Source organism: Melanostigma gelatinosum, assembly GCF_949748355.1.
Source record: "Melanostigma gelatinosum genome assembly, chromosome: 12".
Classification (NCBI taxonomy): Eukaryota; Metazoa; Chordata; class Actinopteri; order Perciformes; family Zoarcidae; genus Melanostigma; species Melanostigma gelatinosum.
In genome coordinates this window covers 3,945,694-3,972,484 of record NC_136645.1, presented here as the reverse complement: position 1 = coordinate 3,972,484, position 26,791 = coordinate 3,945,694, and the positions used below count along the sequence as shown (strand labels likewise).

Genomic DNA, 26,791 nt, shown 5'->3' with positions numbered 1-26,791 from the left:
GGCGTGAAAAAGAAACCGTGACGTCTCGACAGGATGCTAGATAACTGGCTTTAGAGCGAGTTCACCTCAACAATTACGGTGTAAAAGCAGAATGTTGCAGTCTGCTGAGAACTTTCCATTTTTCGAACACTTAATAAACTCAAAGTGGGCTCTCGGTGACTGCAGCCTGCACTGAGCGTAACACAACTAAGCCACTGTGTCCTGTGGGAACCTCAGTGTTAACTCGGTGTAGAAAGTGCTGGTCATGTTTCCTGGTCATGTATGAACAATAAAATCTCCTCTAAAAGATACTGGGGCCGATGCAGGAAACACATGCCCTCGCTCTTTCTTATTTTGGTTAAAAGTCTTGCAGCACAGTTCTGAATAAGTTATTAAAACATGGTATACTTGGTTGCATAAGACAAGTGAAAAGAGCTTTGCAGTAATGTCATCTATTTGAAATGAAAGCATGAATATGTTTTTCAGCATTGTTATAAGGTAGGAACGAGCATACTTTTGCAATGTCTCTTTAATGATAAATGGCTGTTTTGGTGGCCTAAGTGAAGATTTAGCAGAGTAAAATGCACATAAAGCCATTATGGTTATATACACAAACTGATCATATGTTTTCTATGTGAAGTTCAATTAATCAAAGTGAATTTAAAAAAGTAAAATGTAATTCAGTTTGGTATATATCGAAGTAACAGTATACAGTACCACAAAATTAAAATACTGAAGTTGCGTACTTTAAAAAGCTATTTGAGTTGATATATCTGTTTTCTTCCAGCTCTGTCCACACATCAGGATTGTTCTTCACACTGAGCACATCATTCATTACATATCAAACCAAATCAACACTGCATTACGTCGGGCATAAAACTATACTGCAGCACTCTCTTGTGACCTGAAAATGTCAAGTGTGTCAGCACTTCTGGCTAAAGTTCAGTCAGTGAAAGTCAAGCAAATGTTTATCAGAGCTGGACTAATCATTGTGTTCCGCACAGCCACACAGGTGCCTTCACTTAGTCTGATTACACCTCTAATCCTGTTCAAGGTTTGAATAACATGCGGCCACCGGACTCCATGTCGCAGCATGAGGCATCTGTTTACACCAACAGCAGACAAACAAAGTCAGGGACTAGTTGGTGAAGACATTGTAAGATCTCGCTGCCGTTCATAGCGCCAGAGCTTCTTCTTAAGGAGTTAGTGGAGACCAGAACAGAGCTGACAAGATCCTCATAACTTTCCCTATATATTGATGGAAAACAAATACACAGCTTTAAATGAATGCTAATGTTGCTTCTCCATGTGTAAGTAGCCAACTGTTTGCCAAATCAACTTTAAGGTGGTCAGCCATGTGTGTTTGTTGGCTTCTTCTTCTGCCTAAAATAAAATAATAATAAAATGACAGTTATAAAAGATGTGACTCACTGTGAGGGTATGCATCCTTGTAATCTGGTGCTAAATGTTCTGATTTAAAATAAGCAATTCAAACTGTCTAACAAACGCGATTTTGAAAACTGTAGCTGACTCGGTACGTCACTGTTTTACAGGGTGAGGAGCGTACATCATATCAAGATCATGGATAGCGAGCCCTGCGTACTATTAGTGCCGTGTTGTGCCCCTCAGATGTGCTCTGTGCTCCACAACGCAACATGAGCCACTAATGTAATGGCATGAACTGATTACTGGACATATCAAAGACTCTCCACACACAGAGGAGACGGATTCATTTCAAAGACCACATTCACTGTGGGAGTTCTTGGAGAGAGGGTTAATCGTTGTCAGGCAAGCAGTCAAGTCTCTCTCCGTGTGTGTGTGTGTGTGTGTGTGATGTGATTAGAAGCCCAGAGCCAATGGTGCCACAGAGCGAGGACAATCCAGTCCGTCCCAAAAGTAATAGCAATGGCTTCTTCTCGATAATTAAGAATTCCATGTAAGCATGGTGTGGGGGGGGGGCTGCTGACAAACTGATCATTCTGTGTGTTTGTAGGTAAACGTGTGGCACAGCGTCCACAGATCTGTGTCTTGCTGTTTGTGAATTACAGATTTCATTTCATTACTTCAATACAGGAGATATGTGACTTTACTTCTCTCTTGATTTATTAGCTCAGTAAACATTGTAAACATGAGTTTATGCTCTCACTCGCTAGTTTCAAGTCTTCTTCATTCCAGCATGATGTTCATTTAATAAATGATGGTCCATTCAGAGTAAAATAGATGATGAAGCACGGCATGCTTCAGGGCGTGGCTACCTTGTGATTGACAGGGTTGTCCGTACTGGGAGTTGACTGTGTTTTTGTCTTAGAACTTTTACCTTTTTAATAAATTGTAAACTTTTAGTTGTCTACAAATGCCGTATTAAGCGTTGTGTATAGCTCCGCCCTCTTGTGTCACATTCTGGCTCCAAAAAACAAAAAATGGCCAGAGCCAAAATGTCAAACTCAAGGTTGCAAAACTAGTTCACAAACCAATGGGTGACATCATAACTGCATCCACTTCTTATTCACAGTCAATGGTTGCACTATATTTACACCCATAGCCCATGAGCTGCACATATGCACAGGCTTCATCCGAAGATCAATAATTGGATTTTCTGTAAATCCGTGCGAAGTCCACTTAAGCGGAAATAACCTTTTGCTTTTCATTCTGTCAACTATATTAGAATGTCCCATTAAAATCAAATAAGAAGTTCCAATACTGTTGGTCCTAAAATACAACTTGATTTAAGATCATATAAAATCTCCATGTAAGTGTCAAGTAAAAATCCAACCAGGTTTTAGAATAATATTGTAGGTCTCTTTGTCATTACGACAACTATGTTATTGGCCTTCAGAAATTGATTGATGGAGGAATTTGAAAGTGGGACAGGAATATATCTTGCTGTGGAAGCAAAATTGAGGTCACATGTATTCATGAAGCAATTTAAATGAACAGAAAAGCCCTTTCTGATCAGCAACGTGTAATCCTAGAAATGCACTGTTTGATCTGTTCATAAATCATGGGCCTATTAAGAGACATTAGTATGGGTATGTGCCGGAAGAGACATAAAATATATGAATAGTGTTTTAACTACAGCAGCATTTAAACTGACAAATAGAGAAAACAACAGATGCATAAGTGACAGGGGTGGTTGTTTCCGACATCGGCCGTAAACTAAGTATTTTACCACCAGGTGCCATGGCCAAAGACTGTGAAATGTGGCTGCATGCTGTAAAGAGTTCACTAAAAAAATGTAAACATTATTGAGATTTAGCTGCCAGATGCAACAGAGGTAGGGACCGTGCCAGCATATATATAGTCTTATTATAGGTACATGCACAGCATCTCTTGCTGCCAGATGACATGATGGAGAGTTATTGCTATAATGTAACTGAGCTGGTAGAAAGCAGTGATAGAGCACTGGAATTATACATCGCTACCAGTTTTGGGATTAAATTTGGTCATATTTTTTGCTTTGTGTCCCAAGAGAATGTGGCATATGAAGTATTACAGTAGATACTAGAAAATGCTGTAAGATATCCATGAAAGAAGGCAGAGTGGAACTATTAAGTGCTTGGTTGACATGGGAGGAGATGGCAGGGACCACAGGAGAGAAGCAGGGATAATTACAGTGGTATCCAATAAGTCCCAAAAGTATTTCTGTAGTTGAGCATATGTTAAATGTTATAGCCAATTAGCAAAATGCATGACACAGCTTTACTGTCAGGGCTTTTCTCAAACCCCTACACCATCTCTATACCCACTGCCATATTAAGTGGCATCCCAAACAAATTAGTGGGAAGTGGAAGTGGAACAGCGAGCCTGCCTTGATGCTGACTTACTGGCCAGGTGTAACTGCGTTTTGTGTTTGTCATGGAACACGCTCCGTACAAATGTAAACTGCTCAAATTGATTTATTATTGTCATACATATGTTAACTTGAAGTGAATACATTTTACTCGACATAACATGTTAGAAAACTGTGGATGTGATCATTTGATCATGTTATATATTTACAGGGACTGTTGCAAAAACTAAGCGGCTCACAAACATCAGTTAAAAGAGTTAAAGAAGAGAAGATGTTTATTTTGATTTACCCTTTTTATTGCATATTCTTAACACTGTGCACCTTTGCACACACCCTAGAATATATATTTGCAAATTCTGGAAAAGCTCTTTCATTTAAAACGGATACATTGAAAAAAAAAAGTATATATATAAAGGCATATCTTAATATTTGTATTCTATATTTGTTTCTTGTTCATGCACCTAAACACCAAAGCAAATTCCTTGAATGTGAAAACCTGCTTGGCAAAAAACAGGGTTCTGATTCAGATTTTTCTCCCGAGGCTGAGTCCTATTTTTAAGTGGAGTGAACGTAATGAGTCTGCCCACATTGTTACAGTATTAGTGCTGTTCATGACAGCTTAATATGAAACTTTAAAACTGCTCCCTTTTCCACCGAACAGAGTGCAGTCTGTCCAGAAGCATACTGCTGTAATTATACCTTACACCTTTTAAAGAAGGGTGCTTCATTCAGCTGCAGGTGTGACAAACGTTTTCAATGAGTCATGGAGTCCGGTTGAATACATTCACCGGCGTTTGTAGTGGGATCTCTGCCCGCTGTGTAGATAGATGCTTACCTTCCCTCATTGGTTTCTTTACATGGAGCCTGGAAAAAATTCTGACAACATCTGCATTTTTTAGAAAGAAGTCTGAGGATTTCAGGTAGCGTACACGGTTGTCATGCACAGGAGAGCAAGAATTAAAAACGAAAAGATCCAGAATGAGGTACAACACAATGCTGTAGGATTTTAGAAGTGCCTCCATCTGCAGAGTCAAGTAACGCTGAGAGTCACTTGACCTGAATACAATCTCAATGATCCAATCCTGTGTGGGGCTTTTCTGCCTCCAATACTGCAGACCCATCCTGCTGTAACAAACAGCTGTACAGGGAACCGTGTTCGACTTTAATTGCAGAGAGCAAATAAGTCAGTAATCTTCATTAATATAGCATGAAAAGCTATAATTGTGAAGTCAGAAATGATGACAAAAAAGAGAATACATACAAACTCATTGACAAAGCCGCAAAATGTAACAGCAGATCATAAAAAAAGCAAAATAAAACCATTTTATTTGAGTTATTAGAAGTAATCAACTTTTGTCTGTACAGATTTAAAAGGGGATTAATATATTTGACGTTGGATTCAGATGTGATGTCATCCTATCCAAACAGTTGGTATTTTCACTGTCACTGTACTAGAAGTAGAAAGAGTATTTGTTGTTGTTGCAGTAGTAGTACAATTGTTAGTCCTAATACCAGCAGGACATAGAATATTAGTATGAGCAGCAGCAGTGGATACAGCATCACATTCACATTAGCAGCCAGTTTGTGATCATAATCTCCAGTGTCAGAATGGAGCCTGCAGGGATACAAAGCCAATCCAGAGAGAGTGCTGGAGCTATCACCTGGAGAGTAATGAATTTCTCCACTATAGAGCCAGATGGCTAGGGGACGGGACGAGGCCTGATACTTAGAGCTATTTATTTGGAGAACTCTGGAGGTGCGCCTGCGAATGCGATCCGATCCAAGTCGAGAACAGAAAGGATGGCGGGGGGGACTTCATAGGCCGGGCCGGGCTGACTGACACACAGACAGATTAGCGGTGGTAGCGGGCCTATCTGCACCGAGCAGGTGTGCTTAAAACGAACCGATGCCGTGTGTGTGTCTGTGGGAAAAGACTTAGAGGAGGGAGGAGGAGGAAGAGACGGGTAGTATCAGATTTTAACGATTAGTTCGTTGTTGACCGCGGAGTTATCTTGACACACTGACATTTTTCTATTCTTTGAATGTACAGCCAGAGCATGGGGGCCTGTTCACACACATCCATCTGTGCCGTGCCACGCCGGGCCAAATATCTGCAATGCAGTGGCTGACATTGCTTAAGTCTGCTGCCTCCGTGCAACGCCCCTGAGTCCACACAGACAGATTGAAATGCACACACATACAGATGCCCACAGGCATACGCACACATACAAATGTGAGAGAACGTACACATGCAGGCACACAGGCATTTGATTGAATTGGAGAGCTGCTGTACCTTTACCCAACAGAGGGGATCATTCATGATCGTTCTCATCTTCTTCCCCTTACCCTCCCAACCCCACCACCCTCTTAGCTTTGCTTTTCTCGCTTATACCCATCCCTTGCTCTATTGACCAGCTTGGAAGCGCTGTCTATCTGGATATATAGTTGGATATATAGTTGTAATAATTCAATTCAATATGCTTTGTTGGCATGAATGTAACAAGGGCAATATTGCCAAAGCTTTAAGAAAGAGACACTAAAGACAAATAAGTTCGGAAAGTCTTTTTTGATTCCAAACTAAGTGAACTGACCCAGAAGTATCCAACTGGCAGCCATGATAACGGCTTGTAGAATTCTTTAAATGCTATGAAAAGGCGCTTCAGGGTTTGCTTTCCTATCTCTGCTCGCTGAGGAAACACAGCTTCATCCTCCATGAAAGGAAAGGAGATATGACTGTCCTAGAATTGTTTGGCAACTCGGGTGTTCCCAGTAAGTGCTTCCCTCTCGTTAATTTTACAGTTTTATGCTTGATTAGACATGTGTTCTTTGTTTGAAATGTATTCAGAGCCAAGAGAAGATTTCAACATTACTTTACTTTGACTTCAAGTGGCAACACACCCTGGCCACTTTGCAGAGCATCATGTCACGTGATAGCAGAAGTACTCAAGCTGCAGTAGCCAGGGTACAGTCTAGGCACTGAAACAATTCAAGCAGTAAATGTGATAAAATAGTTACCTCTCTGGAGTGCTGAGGCTGGTAAATAGGACAGTGGCGCATTGTAGCGGTAATGAGCATCTTGAGCAGACGTGTGCAGAAAACAATCGGCGCTGGTGTTCTGACTTATAGTCTTCTGGAACGAAGAAGCACCAGCTTCTCTGGCATCATCCATATTGGTTATTTTCAATTACCAAAGAGACACCAAATGTGTCATCTAGTCACATCATGACCAGGATCCGGTGTATAAGCAGAAGTATAATTTTTAAGCATGAGCGTTTAGGGTTTTCTAGCAGCGCTCTCTTTAATGCGGCGTGATGTTGGCAGCAGCAGTCAAGTAAAACGTTGAGTTTCCAAATTCAAATGCATTTCCCCTGCAGTGCTACTTCTATACAGCAGTGTGGTTCACAATGTCAAATTCAGGTTAGCCTGGCTGTGTGAGAGGTGTTCGTCCGCTACACCTGTGCAGGACATTTCATCACAATTTCCTCTAAAAAAGCCATTTTAGAACAATTATCTATATCAATTGGAGAGGAAGTCAGTGAAGAGGAAGCCCAACTGTATCAATGCGCTGACTTCAATCTTCACAATTGAGCTAAAATATTTAACTAAGACATCCCCGTTTGTTCTCAGAACGAGCTGCAGTGTGAGAGATAAATGACAGTGTGTACGGCACAGTGCACATGTAGAGTAATATATTTATGATCTCTGGCGAGAAAGAGATGTGAACGATTCCTCGGACAAAACATGGAATAGAACCATCCGAGGCTTCATGTAGAAGTTTCGATTCGTTTCTAACATCTTTCGGATGGTTTGTTCGTAAATGGCTCCAGTGTGCACCATCTGATGGTTTACGCTGTGTGCTACCAATTACGCCACAGCCCAGGCATTAAATGAATAAATTATCCATTCAGTTTTAAACGTGGAGCACGAACATAATCTAAATATCAGCTACACAGTTTCAATTATCACACCACAGGCACAGACTGCTACAACTGCTCGAGACAGTTCCACAATTAGATGTTTTTGCACTGGAATTACAGTAACCACGCCACTGGCTTCCATGTTTTAGTCCATCAGGACCATTTCGTACTTTCATAGGTGAGTCAGGAAGACATCTCACTTCCAATACTTTTATATAAATCATTTGTCTCCCTCAATTAACTCCATCAACTGTCCACGACAGTCTCACCCCTCCTGAAATACAGCCTGGGAGAGAGAGCAGCCGACCAGCAGACCGGTGAGTTAATCATGGAGAACATTTTACTACATTTGCCGCAGCTGATTGCTAATGTTCATTAACAAAATATGCTGTAGGGTGAGGTCAGCTTTTACCTACGATGCACTGAAACTCAGATGAATGATTTTAGAAAAGCAAGGACCTTTACCCACCCAAGACGATATTTTCTCAAAATTAATTTGCACTTCTACACATTTTTTTTAAATTAGTTTTGAATACTTTAACGCAGAGGGCGAACATTAAGCATCAAAAGGTTCATTTTGGGGGGCTCATGCATGGCGACTGAAGGCGTCAACCAATCACGTTGTGCAGTCGGGATATATTGCACATCAACACAGAAACAATGTAGTTTAAACTTTATTACTCCCTTCTACCTTGACAAAGGCAGATCCACTCCTTCTGTTATACCCTTCGCAACACATACAAATCTGTAAATCTGTGATGAGGCCTTTAGAAACGTAAATAGACAATTACACAATACCGTTAGGAGAAGGCCCCACAAGGAAATATACATTTCAAGTTTTGTGTGGATGAACTTGACCGTATTCAATTCATGATACCACACTTTTTTCACTGTGTGTATTGACATATTCGTGTTCATCTTTATTCTATTTAAGATGGGGCAGTGCGCATTAATTAACACGAGCACCCTGAGGCCATGAATGTGTCTGTTTTTGCCCTTCAGGCTAATTTCATTATCTGCAGTCCCTGGCAGGTTGATGGCATTACACGCATGCATTGCAGTACAACTTTATGTCCCGGCTGAGGTTTGATTTTGAAGTTTCCAAATTCTTGCTTCGGAGGTGCCTCAACTAGAAATGGGAAAACACCAACTGAACTCTTGGGACTGTTGACTGACAATGTTTGCCCATTGGAGTCCGTTATCCCACCTTCACCTGGTTAAATGTCTCTGTTCTCTGACTGGGAACTGCTTCGCCTCTTCACCACTACTGACATCTCAAACACCTACCGCTCGATACAGCTAATAAGCCTGCTTTCTGTACATGAAAACACCATGTCCCCTACCTGCTGGTATCCTTTATTCTCTTGTCCCTGTGCCTTTGGTTTTTATTCCTGCTCTCAAGGCCAATCAGTTAGCGTGGCTGTCTGGCTGGCTGGCTAGTGGACTGGCTGGCTGGCTGCCTGTCGATCTGGGGGAATGTGATCCGTGAAGGACGCCATTAGAAGCCTGCCTACGGGACTGTCATGCTTTAACCCCCTCAGAAACATCTGTGTATTGGTTCACACGCATGGAGGGAGGGAAGGGAGAAGAGACGGGGAGAGAGGACTTGACATAGCATGGAAGGTACAACAGCATCAGTTGTATCACAAATAGAGAGTATGTCTTCATAAGAAGAAGCTCAGAGAACAAAACTGAAGACTTTATTTGATGGAAAAGACGTTTTCACTCTCCTCCTTACTGGGCTTTGGTGAGAGTTTGATTGACAAATGATTCATCTGATCACCTGCCAAGTATTTGTTTTTTAGGTGCCTGCCTTTTTCCAAACAATTACCATTGATGGATTCTGAGATAATTCTGTTTGACAATCTGGTGGGTCAGGTTAGCTGTGTGTGTGAAACGGCAAAATGTCCCTTTGGGGACAACAGTGTATATATTATGTTGTCTTTTCTTGTACAGAAAATGTGTATCGGATGCCACAGCCTAGGAATAAGGGCACTGAGTGCTTCAGGCGTTTTAATCCTGTCTGATACATTGTCCTACTTTCTTCCAAAACATATTTGGTAATCCAAATAGTGGTGTGTAAAATGTATACTGCCAGCTGGCAATTTTAGCGGGATACTGCTGTAGGAGACGAGGAGTTAGACTGTCGGGTTTCTAAATTAGAATTTGTAAATGCTCAAACTCAGCCGTATATTCCCCTGCTGATCTGAATTCACAAAGCGGAAGAACAATAATTAAATCATGAATACTGCATCACCTGCACCCACGAGTGATTGGATTCATTTCAGTGTTGTTCTCTTTAGCATATTCAGCTCTTTGAAAGTCTTCTAAGGACTTCAGTGTTGCTGTTAGAAGTTCAGAAAGGGCTCTGATTCATCTTCTTCTTTTTTTAATGATCAAATTATTAAGTGTTATATAAATGGCTGCTTCCTTTTCGCCACTTCAACCAAGTGGCGCATTGACACAAAGGTGAAAATCAGCAGATTCTTTATTCCTTCCTCATTTTCCTCGAGTAAGCAGAGAGCGGGAGATGAAAGAAGGAAAAGAGATATTGAAGTGGAGGGTTGTGTTATCCAGCGCCCGGTGGTTTATTGATCCTCTCTGTGCCTCTCTCTCGTCACGGTAAGGAGGAGTAAATTGGACTGTTTTCTTCTGCAGTGATTGACGTCTGCCTTCTGTGAGCAATGTTTTCAAACTTGCAGAGATATTTTCAGCAGACTGAAAGATGTTTTTTGGCGTTCCCTCTGAAAATGACACAACTCTTTGAGCGCGTGCTGCGTCTGAGCTGACAGGTGACGAGTGTTCAGCCGAACAACCTACAGTGCACTGTGACAACTCTGTCAACTAAAAACAAAGGGAGAAGACGACAAACGGCGCTTCTGTCACTTATCGCCAGGACGAGCAAAACAGCACAGCCCAGTCCAAGCATGAAATCATGTCTGAAGGGAAATCCTTTGTTCGAGAAAAATAAAAAATAAAAACACTGGTGTTGCAGAGCAAACGCTTAGAAAGACGCAGCAGCGCTTTGTAATTCTGGCCTTTGTTTGTGTGTCTCTGTGTGCAGAATGTGTGGTCCCTGCAAGGCAAATGTATCATGTCACGACATACCACATGGCATTGTTGTGTTACGAGTTCCCTCTTACTCTATTCTAAGTTTTCTCTTGTTGTCTTTCTAGCTGGCAGCTTGGAAACTTGTAGTTTGGAAGACAATGAATTCCTCAAATGTACTTTAATCTCATGTTGTCCTTGTGAAAAGTAAAGTGAAGCTTTTAAAAGGTTACGTTGAGGTGCCGGTTGATGTTTGATGGTATTGTTGTGTAAAACCATGTTGTAGTTTGGTCATGCAAAGCTGACTTTGTAATTCCCATGTACTGTTAGTTATGGTATACACACAATACCAATCATAATTTATACCAGACATATTTTAAATGATTAATTGATCTGCTCATGGTAGCTTGAGCATGGTAGAGATGAGCCAGGGATCGTGGTTACGGTTATAAAACAACATTTGTTGTTGTTCTGTGAAAGGAGGCCAACGTTCAGATTGCCAGTTCCACACAGGCAACAAGGATTGTGATACCAGAATGCAGGTGGAAATATCTGCACAGTCAGCAGGATGCACAGACCACAGAGCCTGGCCCTGTCGCTCATCACTCTCCTGCACATGTAACACCACAGGGCTCACGGTGAAGAGCTCAGTGGAAGCAAAAATGGATAGGGACGTGGACGACCTTTAACCCGGCCTTAAAATCAGTCACTGTAGCCAAGAACTTAGAATCAGTGGAACTCATTTATTATTATTATTTTATGTATTTTTTGGACACCTTCACTGTACGGTTTATCAAGACATGCCATGGTGATGGCTAATGTAAATAAAGAGAATTCCTTCATTCGTTAAGCCCATAAAGGTCTGCATGGCGTTCAAGGACAATGCAGCTATTTAAGTGGACTTTTTCATGCTTAGTCAGCAATAATCGAGTTGCTTTTTTCTGAAGTAGCCCGTCTGATGAGGATGTCCCTTGTCTGTGCAACTAATGGAGTTCTTAATGTCTTTTGTCATCAATTATGTTGCTGATATTTGTCAAACAAGGACGACGACTCTCCTCTCAGCTGGGCGCGCTCACACACATTCATGTAGAGCATGTGAGGGACTGATCCAGACACACAAGCATGTTTCTCTGTCGTCATCAGCCCAGCGGTAATTTAGAAAACAAAACAAAAAACCGATGGGTCAATTTTCCTGTTTTATAGCGGATCAGACAAAAAAACAAACGGTTGTGCTGGTCCAAAAAGCTCTTTGGCCTGCAGGTAAAGTGTCTGGTCTGCCGGTGGCCCGTCCAGCCCTGGTTGTGGTTATAAATGAAGGAATTTGGAATTAACAGTTGATGAATAATTGTTTAAACTACCCTTTACAAGCTATAACTTTGATTAAGACCCTCTTGTCGTCACATCCAACCTGTTAACATCCTCATCTCATAAAACCAGGTCTCACTGCTGACGTCATTCCTGACCTAACTTTGCCTCTCACATGGAAACTAATCCCCCAACAGCCAATTACCAAGAGTTGTTTAAGATCCCCAGAGCCCTATCAGCACCTAGCATCTCATAACCTAACCCACCACACACACACACACACACACACACACACCTCATACTGCTGATTAAGGGATCTGAGGACAACCTCAAATAACTCGCCTCTCTTCACCCCATAACACTACTTGTTATTAATCTCTCATTATCTCTTGATTGAGAAATCTTCTGTTCATTTGGATGTATCGCACCATTAAAGGACAACCCGATACAGCAATCAGTACATTAGTGGTAATAGCAGCGTCCGGTGAGAACGACTGGTTTCTAATCAGTGGAGCATAAAGTTCTGGCTCATCACTGTTCATCCCGCTACTTTAAAAACAAAGCTGAGGATCGGCTAATGAGAGCCCTTAGCCGATTCATTTTTTATTTGTAAGCACAAAAGAAACTGTCAGCAGTCTGGTCTGGGATTAATAGGAACATCATCAGTGGTGTAGATCGTATTCCTCCTCACGTCTTAAAGCCATGCTACCAACTGCATCTCAGGCTATCAAAACTCAGTGGATGGATGACTGCCCATGAACCTACTGCAATCTCTACTTTTCCATTTATCTTTCTTCTTTTCTAAAAGCACACAAAGAATGCCATTCCTGGCGCCGTGGTTTAACTGTTATTAACATCGCTTTACTTATTCATTTCAGGAATAAGATCATCCATTAATGTGTACGCTGAGGAGAACCCGTCAGACGTGTGTGCCGTCCGCAGCCAGCGATGCGTGTTGTGATGGATCGCCGGGAGAAGCTCGGCTCTCCAACAGCACTGCTGTGACCACAGAGTATTAATCACAGCCGAACAGATTATTACCCGTCCTCCATCCATCTTTTGCTGGTGGCATTGTAGGGTCTAAGCAAACAATAGTGTGTTGGTTTTATCCGCAACGTGCAGTATGTTACGAGGCACACGCTCATTATGGATCCTCGGGTGGAGTTAGTAGCCTCTGCTGGAACAATGACTCCTGCTGCAGTTCAAGATGAGATGATGATTTATTTGCAGAATTAAAGAGACAATAAAGGAGCCAGAGAAGTAATAGGCTGCTGGAAGACAGTGAGATGAATTAATGTTGTCACGAAGCCTGATTGTAGTAGAGCGAATATATTCATGAAAATGAATTAAACGTGTATTTTTACAGGTTGATTATGACTAACAGGAGTTTGTTTGTCCTGCAGCGTCTCCGACTGTCCCTCCGCTGCACTCGGAGCACTTCAAGCCCTGTCATGAGAAGGACCTGGCCTACTGCCTGAACGGAGGCGAATGCTTTGTCATCGAGACGCTTAGTGGGCCTCACAAGCACTGCAAGTAAGTGACTGGCCTGCTGCTGCTGTTGATGGTATTATGAAAATGTCTCCTTTCTCTTTCTTTTCTTCTTCCTAAGAAGCTCCGACTGTGACGCTCAGGCTGTGGCTCAGAGGAGTTTGTGATCTGGCTGTCTTTGTTGGACACTTTGGATTCGGATGATGTTTGAATATGTTCATTCTGCTTGAGAACATCTTAAAGATAACTGAACAATAGGAACTTTATTATTCATCTGACTGCTGTCGTGTGTTTTCCCTGTGTGCTCGCACTGAAAGTGTTTGTTTTTAAGTATTCTTTTTGAGAAAGGGGAAAGCAGAGTGCCTTGTTTTTTGATCGGGGGATGTGTTTGTTTGCTTATGTATATTTGATGTGCATATTTGTGTTGACAGTAGACACTTAAATTAAGTGGAAAAAGTGTTGAATGGATGGAGGAATAGTCCTTTAGTTTAACTCTTGAGAGGGTCTTTGAACCCACTGTTTGCTTTTAAAGATAGCTTTATTTATCTTGTGTTACAATAGGTTTCAATGGTGACCTGGAGTCATGGTAAACAAAAGAGAAGTTTTCAAACGCAACATAATCACATTGTCTAACAAACAGTCATAGTTTATCCACTTAGACTCTTTATGCCAGGGGTCTCAAACTCATTTTCACTCCGGGCCACACCAGCATCACGGTCGCCCTCACAGGGCCGGTTGTAAATGTAAGACTGCGTAAATGTAACTGCTCCTAACATATTGGTAAATAACTGTCTCTGCATTTGATTGTTGTTTATTCAAGTGTAAAAATATTGTACATGCAGTTATATAAATGTAAAACTATATTTAAGCACATTTCTGTCATTATAACTTAAATCCTTTTAATTTAGGGTTCAGAAACCCACATTACTCCATCAAAGATCAAACTATTAAAGAAAATATCAAAGACAAATATCAAACACAAGTTATTACAATAACTTTGTTCAAAGCTTAAAATCCTTTCAAGGGTGCGTTTGCACAATCCGACATGAGGTATTTCATGTGTTTTTAAAGCCACGTTTGAAGTAGTCTTCAATGTACTCACAATACATTTCCATTTCAAATGTACAGTAACCAGCCAAAGAGCTGCTTCTGTGTTTAAGTATCTCATCATTATGACTTTCTATCTGAGAATTATGACTTTCTATCATAGTTATGACTTTATATCTCATAATTTCGACTATGGGGATATTTTTATTATCAAGTCGAACTTTAAAAAAAAAAAAGTTTTTTTTTCTTCTATTTTTTGCTGGCGGATTCGCGGACCACATAAAATGACGTGGCGGGCCGCATTCGGCCCGCGGGCCGGGACTTTGAGACCCCTGCTTTATGCCATGCTATCCTGCAGCTGTGCTGGAACTACTGTACGCTGTGTTAGTAAATTACATGAGAAAACATCTGGATCAACAGCTGAAAGGTGGATTAAACAGAAACTTTAGAATGTTGAGTTTGTATGAAGATGTATATAAATATATATATCCAATATTTGTTTTGCCTTGACTCTGCATCACTGTTTGAGTAACTGCTGTGAATCCAAGCTGACTAGAGAAGATTCTACAGTATAAAGACACAGTTTGAAACTATATACTTTGAGTATTACTGTAGATCTATATTTACTGTTGGTACAGTATATATATATAGAACCTACACCCTCTTAAAACACTCCTTAATATACTGTATGGAAAGAGTTTCTGCAGTTCAATGTGTGTGTGTGTGTGTGTGTGTGTGTGTGTGTGTGTGTGTGTGTGTGTGTGTGTGTGTGTGTGTGTGTGTGTGTGTGTGTGTGTGTGTGTGTGTTTGCCTTAGTTGTCTCAGATGTGAGAGTAGAGCTCATGGGCACTTAGCCTGTTCATTTGTGGGGCCCTTTATTAATTAAGTCCCAGAACAACTTCTTCCCAAAATCTAACCGCAGGACTTCCACCCGACCTGTTTTTCAGAGAGCCTGTTGTGCCTCCTCCGGGTTCGAGTATGCATCCGTATGCGTGTGGACAGTATGAGGGTGATGATGAGGGGTCGGTTTGTGCCAAATATGTTTTTGCACTTTGAGACGTTCATATTGTAGCTTTAGACTCGTACATTGTGTTTGTACCGCAGAGAAAAAACAGAATTGATGAATGTGGCAAGTTGTCCTAAATCACTCCTGCAAGACACTTCAGAACGAATCTGTTCGTATCAGCGGTTCTTGCATGAAGCTCGGCTTTTATTTCAGAGAGCGAGAGCGAGAGAGAGAGAGAGAGAGAGAGAGAGGGAGGGAGGGAGGGAGGGAGGGAGGGAGGGAGGGAGGGAGGGAGAGAGAGAGAGAGAGAGAGAGAGAGAGAGAGAGAGAGAGAGAGAGAGAGAGAGAGAGAGAGAGAGAGAGAGAGAGAGAGAGAGAGAGAGAGAGAGAGAGAGAGAGAGAGAGATACTGTTCAATCGTGTGGCAAGGAGCTCTCAGAAGGGAAGACATTCACCATCAGACAATACGGCATTAATTCATTCATTTAAATTACAGCTGGCAGGACCATGCAGTGAAACCATGAAGTGTGTTTAGCACTTTGCTTAAAAAACAACATTTAGAGTGTATAGTTTGGAACGCAGGAATTAAACCACCGTAACGACTAAGTCTTAACGCTTTTGGTGAATATTTTATGAACGGATGGACTTTCTGAGTGAGGCTCGAGTGACTTCATGCTAAGTTAATGCTGCAGTGCTAACATTTACCAATTCAAAGAAAAAAAATAGGATACTTTGTGCTTCAATTGACATGCTGTTAGACATGAATTCATCCTAATTAACAAAAGAATGACAAAGTTCACCCCAGGCACAGGATCAATGCTTTAATCTGATTCAATTTCTGTTTACACTAAATTGAGACGAATCAGGTTGTAAAAGCGGGATCAATCCAGACGTTTAATGGGGATGAATTGAGCCGCTTTGTGGCACTATATGTCACAGAATTAATCATTTGTATTCGCGAGATGAAACTTGATCCTTGTCGCAATGATTTTCTCCGAAGAGTCACAACTCAAGTATCAGGCGCCATTCCCGGCCATGTTGTAAAACCAGCGCCGATTGTCCCCCAGAGCGCTGTTCAGCGCTGTCGGTGTGCGACGCTTGTGTTTATCAACCCACGGGGACGGATGCGGAGAGGGAGAAGGGCCTCGACGTGAGTCATATGGTCTCCTTGTGCTACAGACATGCACACACACGCATGCACACACACACACACACACACCAGTGCCCACTGCTTTGAGCAACATAGTCAGGCATTCGATCATTAGTGCTGAGCTAACCAGTAAATGAGTCAGTGTGCGAAGATAATATTTTCAGAACATCGCAAGAGGCCAAAAGTACGTGATGAGATGAATTTGATGAATTACTTTCTCAGTTTTGCCGGATTTCTCCAAAAAGACCAAAACGGTTTTAGTAATAAAGGTTTTAGTGTAATTACTGGTTCAAATAATGTCAGTGCAAATATATTCCCTTCACTATTTGCCCATACATTCTTTTACTCTTGTCTCGTTGCTCTCTTTACTTTCATATTCCGGGTCTTGTGGCGGCTCTCTGGGTAACGAATCTACACTTTCATAGTTGTCTCAGTCACTCTGTGGAGCCAAAACATCTGGGGATGTAGCTCCTCCTCTTCTTGCTGGCCAGTGGCCAGTATACATTTATTCTGCCTTAAGATGTATTTGATTTCTGGCCTGTTTATTATGAATTTCCTCCTGCTGGTGTGACTGGGCAGAGAGGGTCTCCATCAGTCTAGTTAGCAACAGGGGCTAGCTAGCCCGTCTCATCGCCCTCCGTCGAGAGGCCATTCCAGAGCGACACAGAGGCAATCGCTCCTGCCAGGTGGAGGTAGAGGGGGTTTGGAAGAGATCCCTGCAAAGCCCCCGTCAATCAGACCTGGGTCTGAAAGAGACACTCTCTGGAGGGCAGAAACAGATATATGCCACACACACAAACACACACAGTTGGCACAGTTTATGTGTTGGAGGACCAGACTGTGTTTCAAGTGGTAGAGCCGACCCTTCGCCAGCTGAGGAATGTTTAATCCTTCTGCAGCTCCACTGCTAGTGTTTTTTTTTAAACAATACATTGTGAAGAAAGTATGGCTGCTGTAACGCTTCATGTGAGTATTTAGGGTAAAATACACACCCTCTCGTTGCATCTCAGACCAAAAATGGAATAGATGAGCAGTATCTGAAGGATATTTATGATAGTAATGATAAACATGTCATGAAGGCTTCAAATAAAAAGCACAATGACGTCATGCATTACCACCACGGGCCCCTTGCTCTTCATTCGTCTTCCTCTTCTTTTACATCATCCACCTATTTCATCACAGACCCCTCCCGTTGGAGTGATAGGGACTTCTGCCTGCATGCATTCCACCATGTTAAGTACACAAAACTGGAGTGGCTTTAAAGAAAAAAAAGTGAATTTGTGCGAAATCAAATCGCTTGACAACAACGGTTCTTGCATCTGTTTGCACGTGTAAAAGAAAAACAAGCAAGGAGTGGGGGAAGGCTGTGCAGCAGACAAGCCACTTCTGTCTGGAGTGTAATCCTCCCCTCCCTCCCAATCCTCCCCTCCCTCCCTCCCTCCCTCCCTCCCTCCTGTCTCTCTGGACTCCAGCCGGTCCTCTGCTGGGTGATCGCAGCCTTTTCCAAAGCATTCATCCACGGACCAACGCCACCAGATTGACTTGGGCCTCACAGGTGCAAAGAGTGGCTGCTCGTAGGAATGCATAACATTACCTTACCCGCTCGTACACACACACACACACAGGCAAGCCAATTACCGGTAACATGAAGCATGCATGAAATTGAAAACATAGCAGACATAACACACATCTAGGATGCCAGTAAACAAGGTGATTAAAACCCATACTTTAAAAAAGAACAGGCAGCTGAAGAAAGACTGCATTTCATGCGCCATATGAAATATTCTCAACATTGTTATGTATAGTATGTAGCCTATAAAATATCCCATCATATATCATTCTTACAACTGGTACTAACTGGAAAAGAAAATTATGCAACACTTGCATAAACAGGCAGTAAGCTGTGATTGTGCAAAAAATGCTGCCAATGATTTTACCAACATCGTTATACAATTGGCTCACAATCATCGGTAGAGGCAGCAAGCAAACGTTCGATTTTTCTTCCACAGAGATAAAAAATTAAATAATTTTGGACCTCTCAAATATATTTAAATAAATAATTCACAATCATATGTTTTATTTTATTTTTTGGAAAAGCTGAACTTTTATTCGATGCCTTTCTTAAAGCTCTGTGGATGTTTTTTTAATGTTTTTTTCTGTTTTTTTAAGTTATTTGTCTACATAAAAAAGTCAGGTAAACCATAAAATGAGTGCTTACAATGTTGCAAACATACTTCACACTGAAACCTAAGAAATAAACACGAGTAGTAGGAAATGTAACTCTCCAAGGTCCTGAAGTCTCTGGGCGTTAGCAAGGACATATGCATCCACTCACACAAAACCGCACACCAGTGAGTTCCGGTCACCCAGAGAGACCCACGCCATCCCAACAGTGGGCATAGCAGTCAATGAATAACTGGAGGGGTCATTGCATTCTGTCCATTATTGTTTCTGACAGCAGTCATTTTCCTTGACAGGAAAAAGCCTCTGGGATTGATGTGTCGAATGCTAAAGTGCACACCTGTGTTTGTGTGTGCATGTGTGTGTCTCCCTGTAAACAGACATTCGAGAAAAAAGGAAACGTGCTCTACTCTTGCCTACATTCAGATAACCGTTGCGGTTAAAATGGAAAACACCTGTGTTTTTTTTTTACTGGTTCCGTTGCTTTCTTCCTGTTTTCCTACCCCCTTACCCTTCCCTCGCTCTCTCTGTTTTCTCACTCTCTATCTCTGTTGCTTCGTCCATCCCTCTCAACCCTCGTTGCCATCTGTGCGATAATAATGGCACACCAGTGGGAGTTCGGCTGGTGTCTCTCTGACAGTAATAAACAAGGCTGATGCCGTGGCATGCTTTCGAGGTGGGAGAAAATTAAACAGATAAGATACCGCATATTATGGCTTGCAGGCGCCGCTTCCGGCAAGTGAATCCTCCAAGATGCCAAGAGGAGCACTCAGCGTGCCTGGGAATGGAAAAGCTGGGAGGGAGCCAAGGCGGGAGGGAGACAAATATAAACCGGGTGACAGGCGATGAGAGGGCTTATTTTTGGTGACATGAAGTTGAGAGTGTGAGCGATGGTGGCCAAACGTCAGTGTGTCACTCTGCTGATTTAATTAACACACAATGAAGGCCTAATGATCTCTTGGCAGCTCAATCAGGCTGTTCTCTAAGAGGAAGTCAATGCAGGACAGGAGTCAGCAATCATCTTCCTGGTTTTTTATCATTTATATATTATTTATATATATATATATATATATATATATATATATATATATATATATATATATATATATATATATCATATTATTTGTCTTGCTATCTTCGATACATCTTCTTCTTGAATAGAACATTTAATTTCATAAAATTTCAGAATCAAAAATGAAAAACGTTTTGGGGCGTTTTTTGTTCCTGTTTTTCATTTTCCCCACTCTCATTAAACTCATGTCAGGCAGTTGATTTCAGCAACACCGTTGTGCCAGAGTAAACCCACTGTCAGCTACCAGTCCAGCACCAAATGCCAGCGAGACGTAGCAAGCGACTAGTTGGTGAAGTCGGCCAAAGACGTTATATCAAGTCTTGATTAAACCAAACAAGAGCAAGAGGCAGCGTGAGCACTCACTCACATTCATCAGGTGGAGAAACACAACTCCAAAGCTGATCTTGCTTTCGTGTTGGCGTCTAATTAGTGTGTGATTGGGAATTTTCTCAAGCCGGCTTATCAATACCACTTCCTAAGCTCTCCAACTTCTCGACTTGCAATTGATTTGTATCGGCGTCTTTGTTGGTTTTAATTAGCAAGATTTAACAAGTTTAATTGTGCAATTGCATTAGCTCACTCAGTTTGGTAAACAGCACAGAGTATCCAATTAAGGCTCTTTCGCAAACATACAAATATAGTGTGTGTGTGTGTGTGTGTACGTGAGCTCAATAACCTCCTGACAGACATAATGTTTGTAAATATGCTCATTAGGAAAGTGAGTCTGTCAAAGTGCGCTGTAGTGTGAGTGTGCAGTGTTCTATAAAACACACATGGTAAGATTTTGACAGAAAGCGACAGGAAGTAGAGACCAGGGATGTGCACCGCAGGTGATAATCCTTGAAAGCTTTATTCAACACTGTTCTGAATTATAGTACTTACGCTAATTACGCTCGGTAATCACAACAACGTTTTCCTGTGAATAACCCTCACAGTCGGACCCTGACGATGCCAACTGCAGGTTTTTGAAGACTGTTTGAAAATGAATATCCTGAAGAAGTCTGATAAAATACAAAATGTTTGTACTTTTAAACCTGATCTTATCACTATTAGGGGAGGTTGACGCGTGTTGGTGGACTTGTAGGGAAATGCACGTAGAATGAGGAGTACGTTTTCGTAAGATATCTTACGAAGCGTTGTATGAGGCATCATTGACTGAGTAGCTGATGATTTGAGTAGCAACAGTACACTTTAAAATGAGATATATCATACTCATGAGCACTTTATAAAAAATTGTTGTAGTCCACATTGCTGCAGTACTTATAGTGTAAAAAATAACAATTGCTATTACCTGTAGTCTAAGTGAAATATTAAAACCCAACACTACATGTTGTGGTTGCACCATTCCATCAAATGGAATCGCCACCTCTTTTTTATAATAAAGTTATGTATGATTGTACAATACTTGAACCGGGCAACTGGCAGGTTGGTGGAGTTTCTTATACTTGCAAGAGGAAAGAACAATTGTGATTGTAGCGTTTAAATATTATGTTTTTAATAAATCCATGATGCTCCTGTCCAAAATGTCTTAGATGTATTTGCCCAGTATTCAAAAAAACTGAATATTTTCATGTAATTCAACACAGTGAAAGCAGATGAAGTAAAGATCATTTCACTTCCTGCTATGCTTTTGAAATGAGTGACAGTCGGGATGTATTTCATGACATAAATCAGTGATTCAAATCAGTGAACTGTGATAAGGGAGCATATTTATACTCCAACACCCACACAGTCAGCTCATCCTTCGGAGGCTCGTAATACTTTCGGTCATGTGTTATTTGCAGGTGTGCTTGGAGACGTAATACTCACACATCGGTTGAACACATTTGACAGCTAAACTGCCAAACCTGTCAGTGATGCGATGAGGAAACAAAGATTCAGAGTCATGAACTCCGGGTGAGAGACAAACACGAGAGACAGAGATGGGGTTTTAGGTTAAGTTTCCCATCAAATGTGGAGGGATGGTCCAGCAAAACTCTCTATAATGATGCGGGAATACAAACAAACACACACACACAGGATGTGAACTGTACAGCCACGACACTCAGCGGTGAAGATAACGAGAGTGAGATAGCGAGGGGATGACGAGAAGAGAGACGTGAGGAAGTAGACGTACAGTAATTTGGTGGTGTTTCTAATCAAGGCATCCCTTACAAGTCAGCAGGTTTGATGTGTTAATAGGATGCTGATTTTTGCAAATGATTCCTCCTTTTCGCTCCAAAACTCTGGCAGACTTTGCATTGCCCCTTCCTGCAGGATGGCGAACTCTGAATAAATACCCCAAAAAAAAGAGCACAGAGAAGTAGTGTTGATTGTTTTGAGAACAAAATTGAGGGAAAGTTCTAAACCGGCCACAGAGACACTGTCATTTTCCACACCCTCCTTAGGGGAGTCTTTCCCCAGCGACTGAGCTCTGGCACAACGATGCATTTCACCATGCATGAGAGGGGAAGTTGATTTGGTAAAAATATCTATTTGCATAAAGGATTGCTGAGAAAAGAAGAGGGAGAGATATTGAAAGCGACAGAGAGGGGGGAATAGAAAAGAGAGAATAGCTGAAGACAAGCTGTGTCTGTAATATTAAGGAGCTCCAGTGCTGCCTAGGAGCCACACCAGCCCACTGATGTATGTTTTTACTGTAGTGCACTTCACTCTCAGATGGCAGCGGCGCCCCGAGCACAGACATGTCTGTCTCCCACTCCCACTAACAAGAAGCAGTTCCCCGTCGGTGTGTTTCCAGAGGAGCGCGGCTCGATTACACACACACGAGCACAAAATGAACGCTTGTGTCCTATAGCGAGGGGCTCACACACAATCTCCCTTGTGCACCTCCTCCTCCTCCTTTAAATGTCCGTGAATATTCCATGCTGTCCCGATTCAAAATCTGCTCAAGGTCATTGTCACGCTTAGACTTAGCTAATGGACATTTTTAGAGGCCCTGTAATTGTCCTTTTAGGCTGCCTTCTTTTTCCATATACAGGCAATTAAATCGTATCTGAAAGCAAGAAATTGCCGGCAGAAAAGCTCTTGTTCCATGAGCTCGTTTCTGTTTGTTGTAGCAGCGTTCTTTCTAACTTGGATTCATAATTGTTTCTTTTTTGATATGTAAGCTCTTAAAGTATTTGTTGATGTATTTTGTGATTAAAAGTGAAACATCAGCAACCTCCATTCACTGATGAAGATGGTGACACGTGTGTGAAAGCTCAGGCAAAGCTACTTTTACTTAAGGTCACGAATACAGATCCAAGCTCAAAGAAAAGAAAATGACAGGCTGTCAAAAAATATCAACATGTAACCGCTTATTATTGCTTCCATAGAATCTATAGGAATAAACAGAAATGAATCATGCTGTTCAGTCATAGCTTGTATTGCGTTTGAGTCACAGCAACGGAATCTGAAGTGAAACCTGCAGGCTTCATATGTCAACATTACCAACTGAAAATACAGAAAGAATTTTGACATCATATGGAATGTCTATTTAATTATTGATTCAATTGAAACGATCGATGCTCCCCAATCTGCATATGTTTCTGATTGGCTGGCTTAGATATGTATGTGTGTCTGGGTGAGAATGTAAGTGTGAGCGTGGGTTGTTGTGTTTATGCGAGTACATAAACACTGCTGGCTATTATTATAAAATAATCATGTGCTGCAGAAACATTGCCAATAATGGAGGCATTCTTTTTTCTTTTTTTTCTTTTTTCTTTTTTTGCTCGACTGCCGTTTGTGCCTGGCCAAGAGTGGAGAAAATATGTCACGGTTGCAGCCCCACAATGCTTTGCTTCAGGCCGAGCCTATAGGAGCCCTTCTTGGTCCGCCTGACATCGGCTTGATACAGAGTAAAAAAAGTAGCACGTGGCTGAGTGATGGAGTGGGAGTGAGTGAAGGAGGAAGGTGTGTGTGTGTGTGTGTGTGTGTGTGTGTGTGTGTGTGTGTGTGTGTGTGTGTGTGCTCACCTTTGCACATCTCTCAAATGTGAGTGGAAGAGACAGTATCTACAGAGCACAACTGCCATATCGAGAGAAGAAGAGGGGAGAGAGGAGAGGAAATGCGTGGGTGGGGTGGGGGGGCTGTTAGGAGATGTTTGCAGTGATCCTGATGGATGCCGACAAGCTCCCGTGTCAAGGTCCAGCACTTATATGTCCCTGGAGCACAACCGGTCGCACGCATACGAAGACACAAAAATACCAATGAACACACTGCAACCATCCACTTCTAGAAAAAAAGTAACAAGCATGCACACAGGCACAAAAGTACACATGAAGGACACACACACCGGCGAGATGTCTTTCTTTTATCCTGCAATTTACTATAAGACCAAAATGAAGGCCGAGTGTCACCCCAATCTGATCCTGAATCCAATTGCAATCTTGACACCAAAAATCAAGCCTTTGAGGTGCTGAATTTTAAATGAATTGCTTTGTTTTTACGAAGGCAGTCAAGCCGCCAGTGTGTTAGTGCTCAGGCTAGCTATTGCTGCCCCCCTCCTCGGCAAACACTGTTGCCGTTGTTTGTGTTGTTAGCATCGTTAGCTTCTGTAGCCGCCGGCTGGGCTTTCACCATGTTGAGAGCAGTGTGGAGGTAATCCCTCAATCAATCACAGATGCTCTGAATTTCAAATTTACTAACTAACTAACTAATTTACTAACTAACCTCCAAACAGCCCGTATTAGAATTGAGGACCGGCGATTGGCCACAGTGTATTTCCTTTCCCAAAATGTCCTCACTCTGAAGGTTTAAAATTAACCGTCACAAAGAAGGAAGTTCAAAAGCACAAAGACAACTCTACACATGCATGGTTCCTTTTGTTAAATACTGTATATCATCCATCAGCGGGTGGTGTTTACCCACAATGACATCAACGTACTAAATCTTAATTCCTTGCTCTATATTTATACTGCTAATTATTCACTATTTACTAATCGTCCTTCCTGCCATTAGAATGCAAGAAATGAAAGTACGCGTTCAGTCAGCCAACTTTGGAACACTGCCTCTGGTGAGGAATCTCAGAATGGTTTTCCTCACGACCGAATCATCTCTTCTTCTTTTGTCATCCATCATCCATAATTGCTTTTCATTTCAGATCCCCTATTTCTGTTGCTCATTGAATTAAGACAACAGTGTCCATCAACTCCGCTTTTTAAAGAATCGAGCACATTGAGTCTGCATGCTGGCATCTTCCAGTTACTTCTTTTTGTCAGTGTCCCAGTGTGAATGCACTGCAAACTGAAAAAGCTGATCAAATGAATGTGTAGTTTTGTGGGACACAGCTGCCGAAAGCACCCTGCTGGGACCGTTTACCTTTCTGTGTCACTCTCTGTGTGCCACTGCACTAGTTCGTTTTGTGACACCCTGGGCTTTCTTCACATGCAGTGACTTCATGATCTACAAGATGCTTGGAACATTTGGAACATTTTACAGGTGGTTTCCCAGTGATGGTGCAATGTTGCAGGAATGATGCGGGGATACGTCGCCTCTCGCTCATGCAAGAATAGTGTCGTTTGTTTGTCGCCTTTTGTGAGCTTTTTACGTCTGCAGATTGCATTGAAGCAACAAATCATAAAAGTGGTGTTCACTTGTGAGGATCATCTTGCTGAACATTTGTTCGCCTCAGAGTATTTTCTGCAGTAATCAAAAATTCAATGGAAAAAAAGGCTTTTTGTCGACGGAACCAGAGCGATGCTAACTTCTGGGGTTTGCCTTCAAATACTGTCATCCCTGCAGCTATAATGACACCGACCGAAAGCAATAGTGTGAAACATAAAACTACAATGACAACCCACATGTTATTCCTTCTAGCTGCAGCTTAAATGACATTTTGCACCATTAAAAACTTCTCTCAAACAAGAGACTTCTGTCTGTCTCCCTGTCCTTAACTGAACTACGGGAGAGAGTAAAATAAGAGAGCATGTAGTGTTGAAACAACATGACGTGGAGGGTCAAACCCAACAAAAGTGGTGTTAATATGATGTTTTGTTTGCTTTTTATCTCTTGCATTGCACTCAAAAATCGATTCATGTAAAAAGAGAAAAGAAAACACATCCAAGCTTTTCTACAGCCTCGGCTCCAGGCACAATTAAGATATTTCTTTTAATAGCCAAAGCGGAAAAAGCAAACACATGCTCATTTCAATAATTTCCATGTTAACCTTGCAGAAATTAGAAATGCGTTTCCATAAAGTCCTCACTTTTAGCTCAGGCAAGTGTTATCGCGTTGCTGAACAAACGTCCAGCTTGTTCCCGCTGAGCACACATGGGATCCACGCTGCTGTCTTTATTAGCTGCACTGACATGCCCCATCCTGATTGTGTATTACTGTATTTCTGCATTAGGACCACCCTGAATAATTTGTGAAAAAAGAGAGAGAGAGCGAGAGAGAGAGAGAGAGAGAGAAAGAGAGTGCCTCATCAAACTGTCATTGTCAAATGGAGCCGCAGTTGCTTGGCATTGAGAAACAGAGGGAACAAAGCCCCCTGAAAAGTGAGCTGTGAATACAACCTAAACGCTTTGCTGTGCTTTGGGAATGAGTCAAAGAAGTAAGTTTTACTATGAATGCTTTGTTGAAGGGCCCAGTGGTGGAACTTGCTAATTACAATATTTTCTAAAAAACGTTCATAATAAGGCCATTTTCCGTGAGCTTTTTTCAGGTTTAGGCGGTTCCTGCGGTACGTCGTGCTGAACAATTCGACTGTTGAAACAGCGTGACTTTTGGCTTTCTCCCTTTTCTAAAGACAGAATATTACAACCTTCCAGGGAAAGATTTTGCCACTTCTTCAGCATGGTCAATTGGAACACGCTCACACTGAATCC

At 41.8% G+C, this 26,791-nt stretch overlaps 1 protein-coding gene across 1 annotated transcript in view; it reads left to right on the top strand.

Annotated features, from left to right (window-relative positions):
- nrg3a (neuregulin 3a) overlaps nucleotides 1-26,791 on the top strand; it is a gene marked incomplete at both ends in the record, with an annotated part of 261,760 nt that overhangs the window by 142,353 nt on the left and 92,616 nt on the right. The window contains one exon of the mRNA XM_079279940.1: nucleotides 13,443-13,572. Coding sequence (XP_079136066.1) covers nucleotides 13,443-13,572 — 130 coding nt within the window. The remainder of the gene's footprint in view (nucleotides 1-13,442; nucleotides 13,573-26,791) is intronic.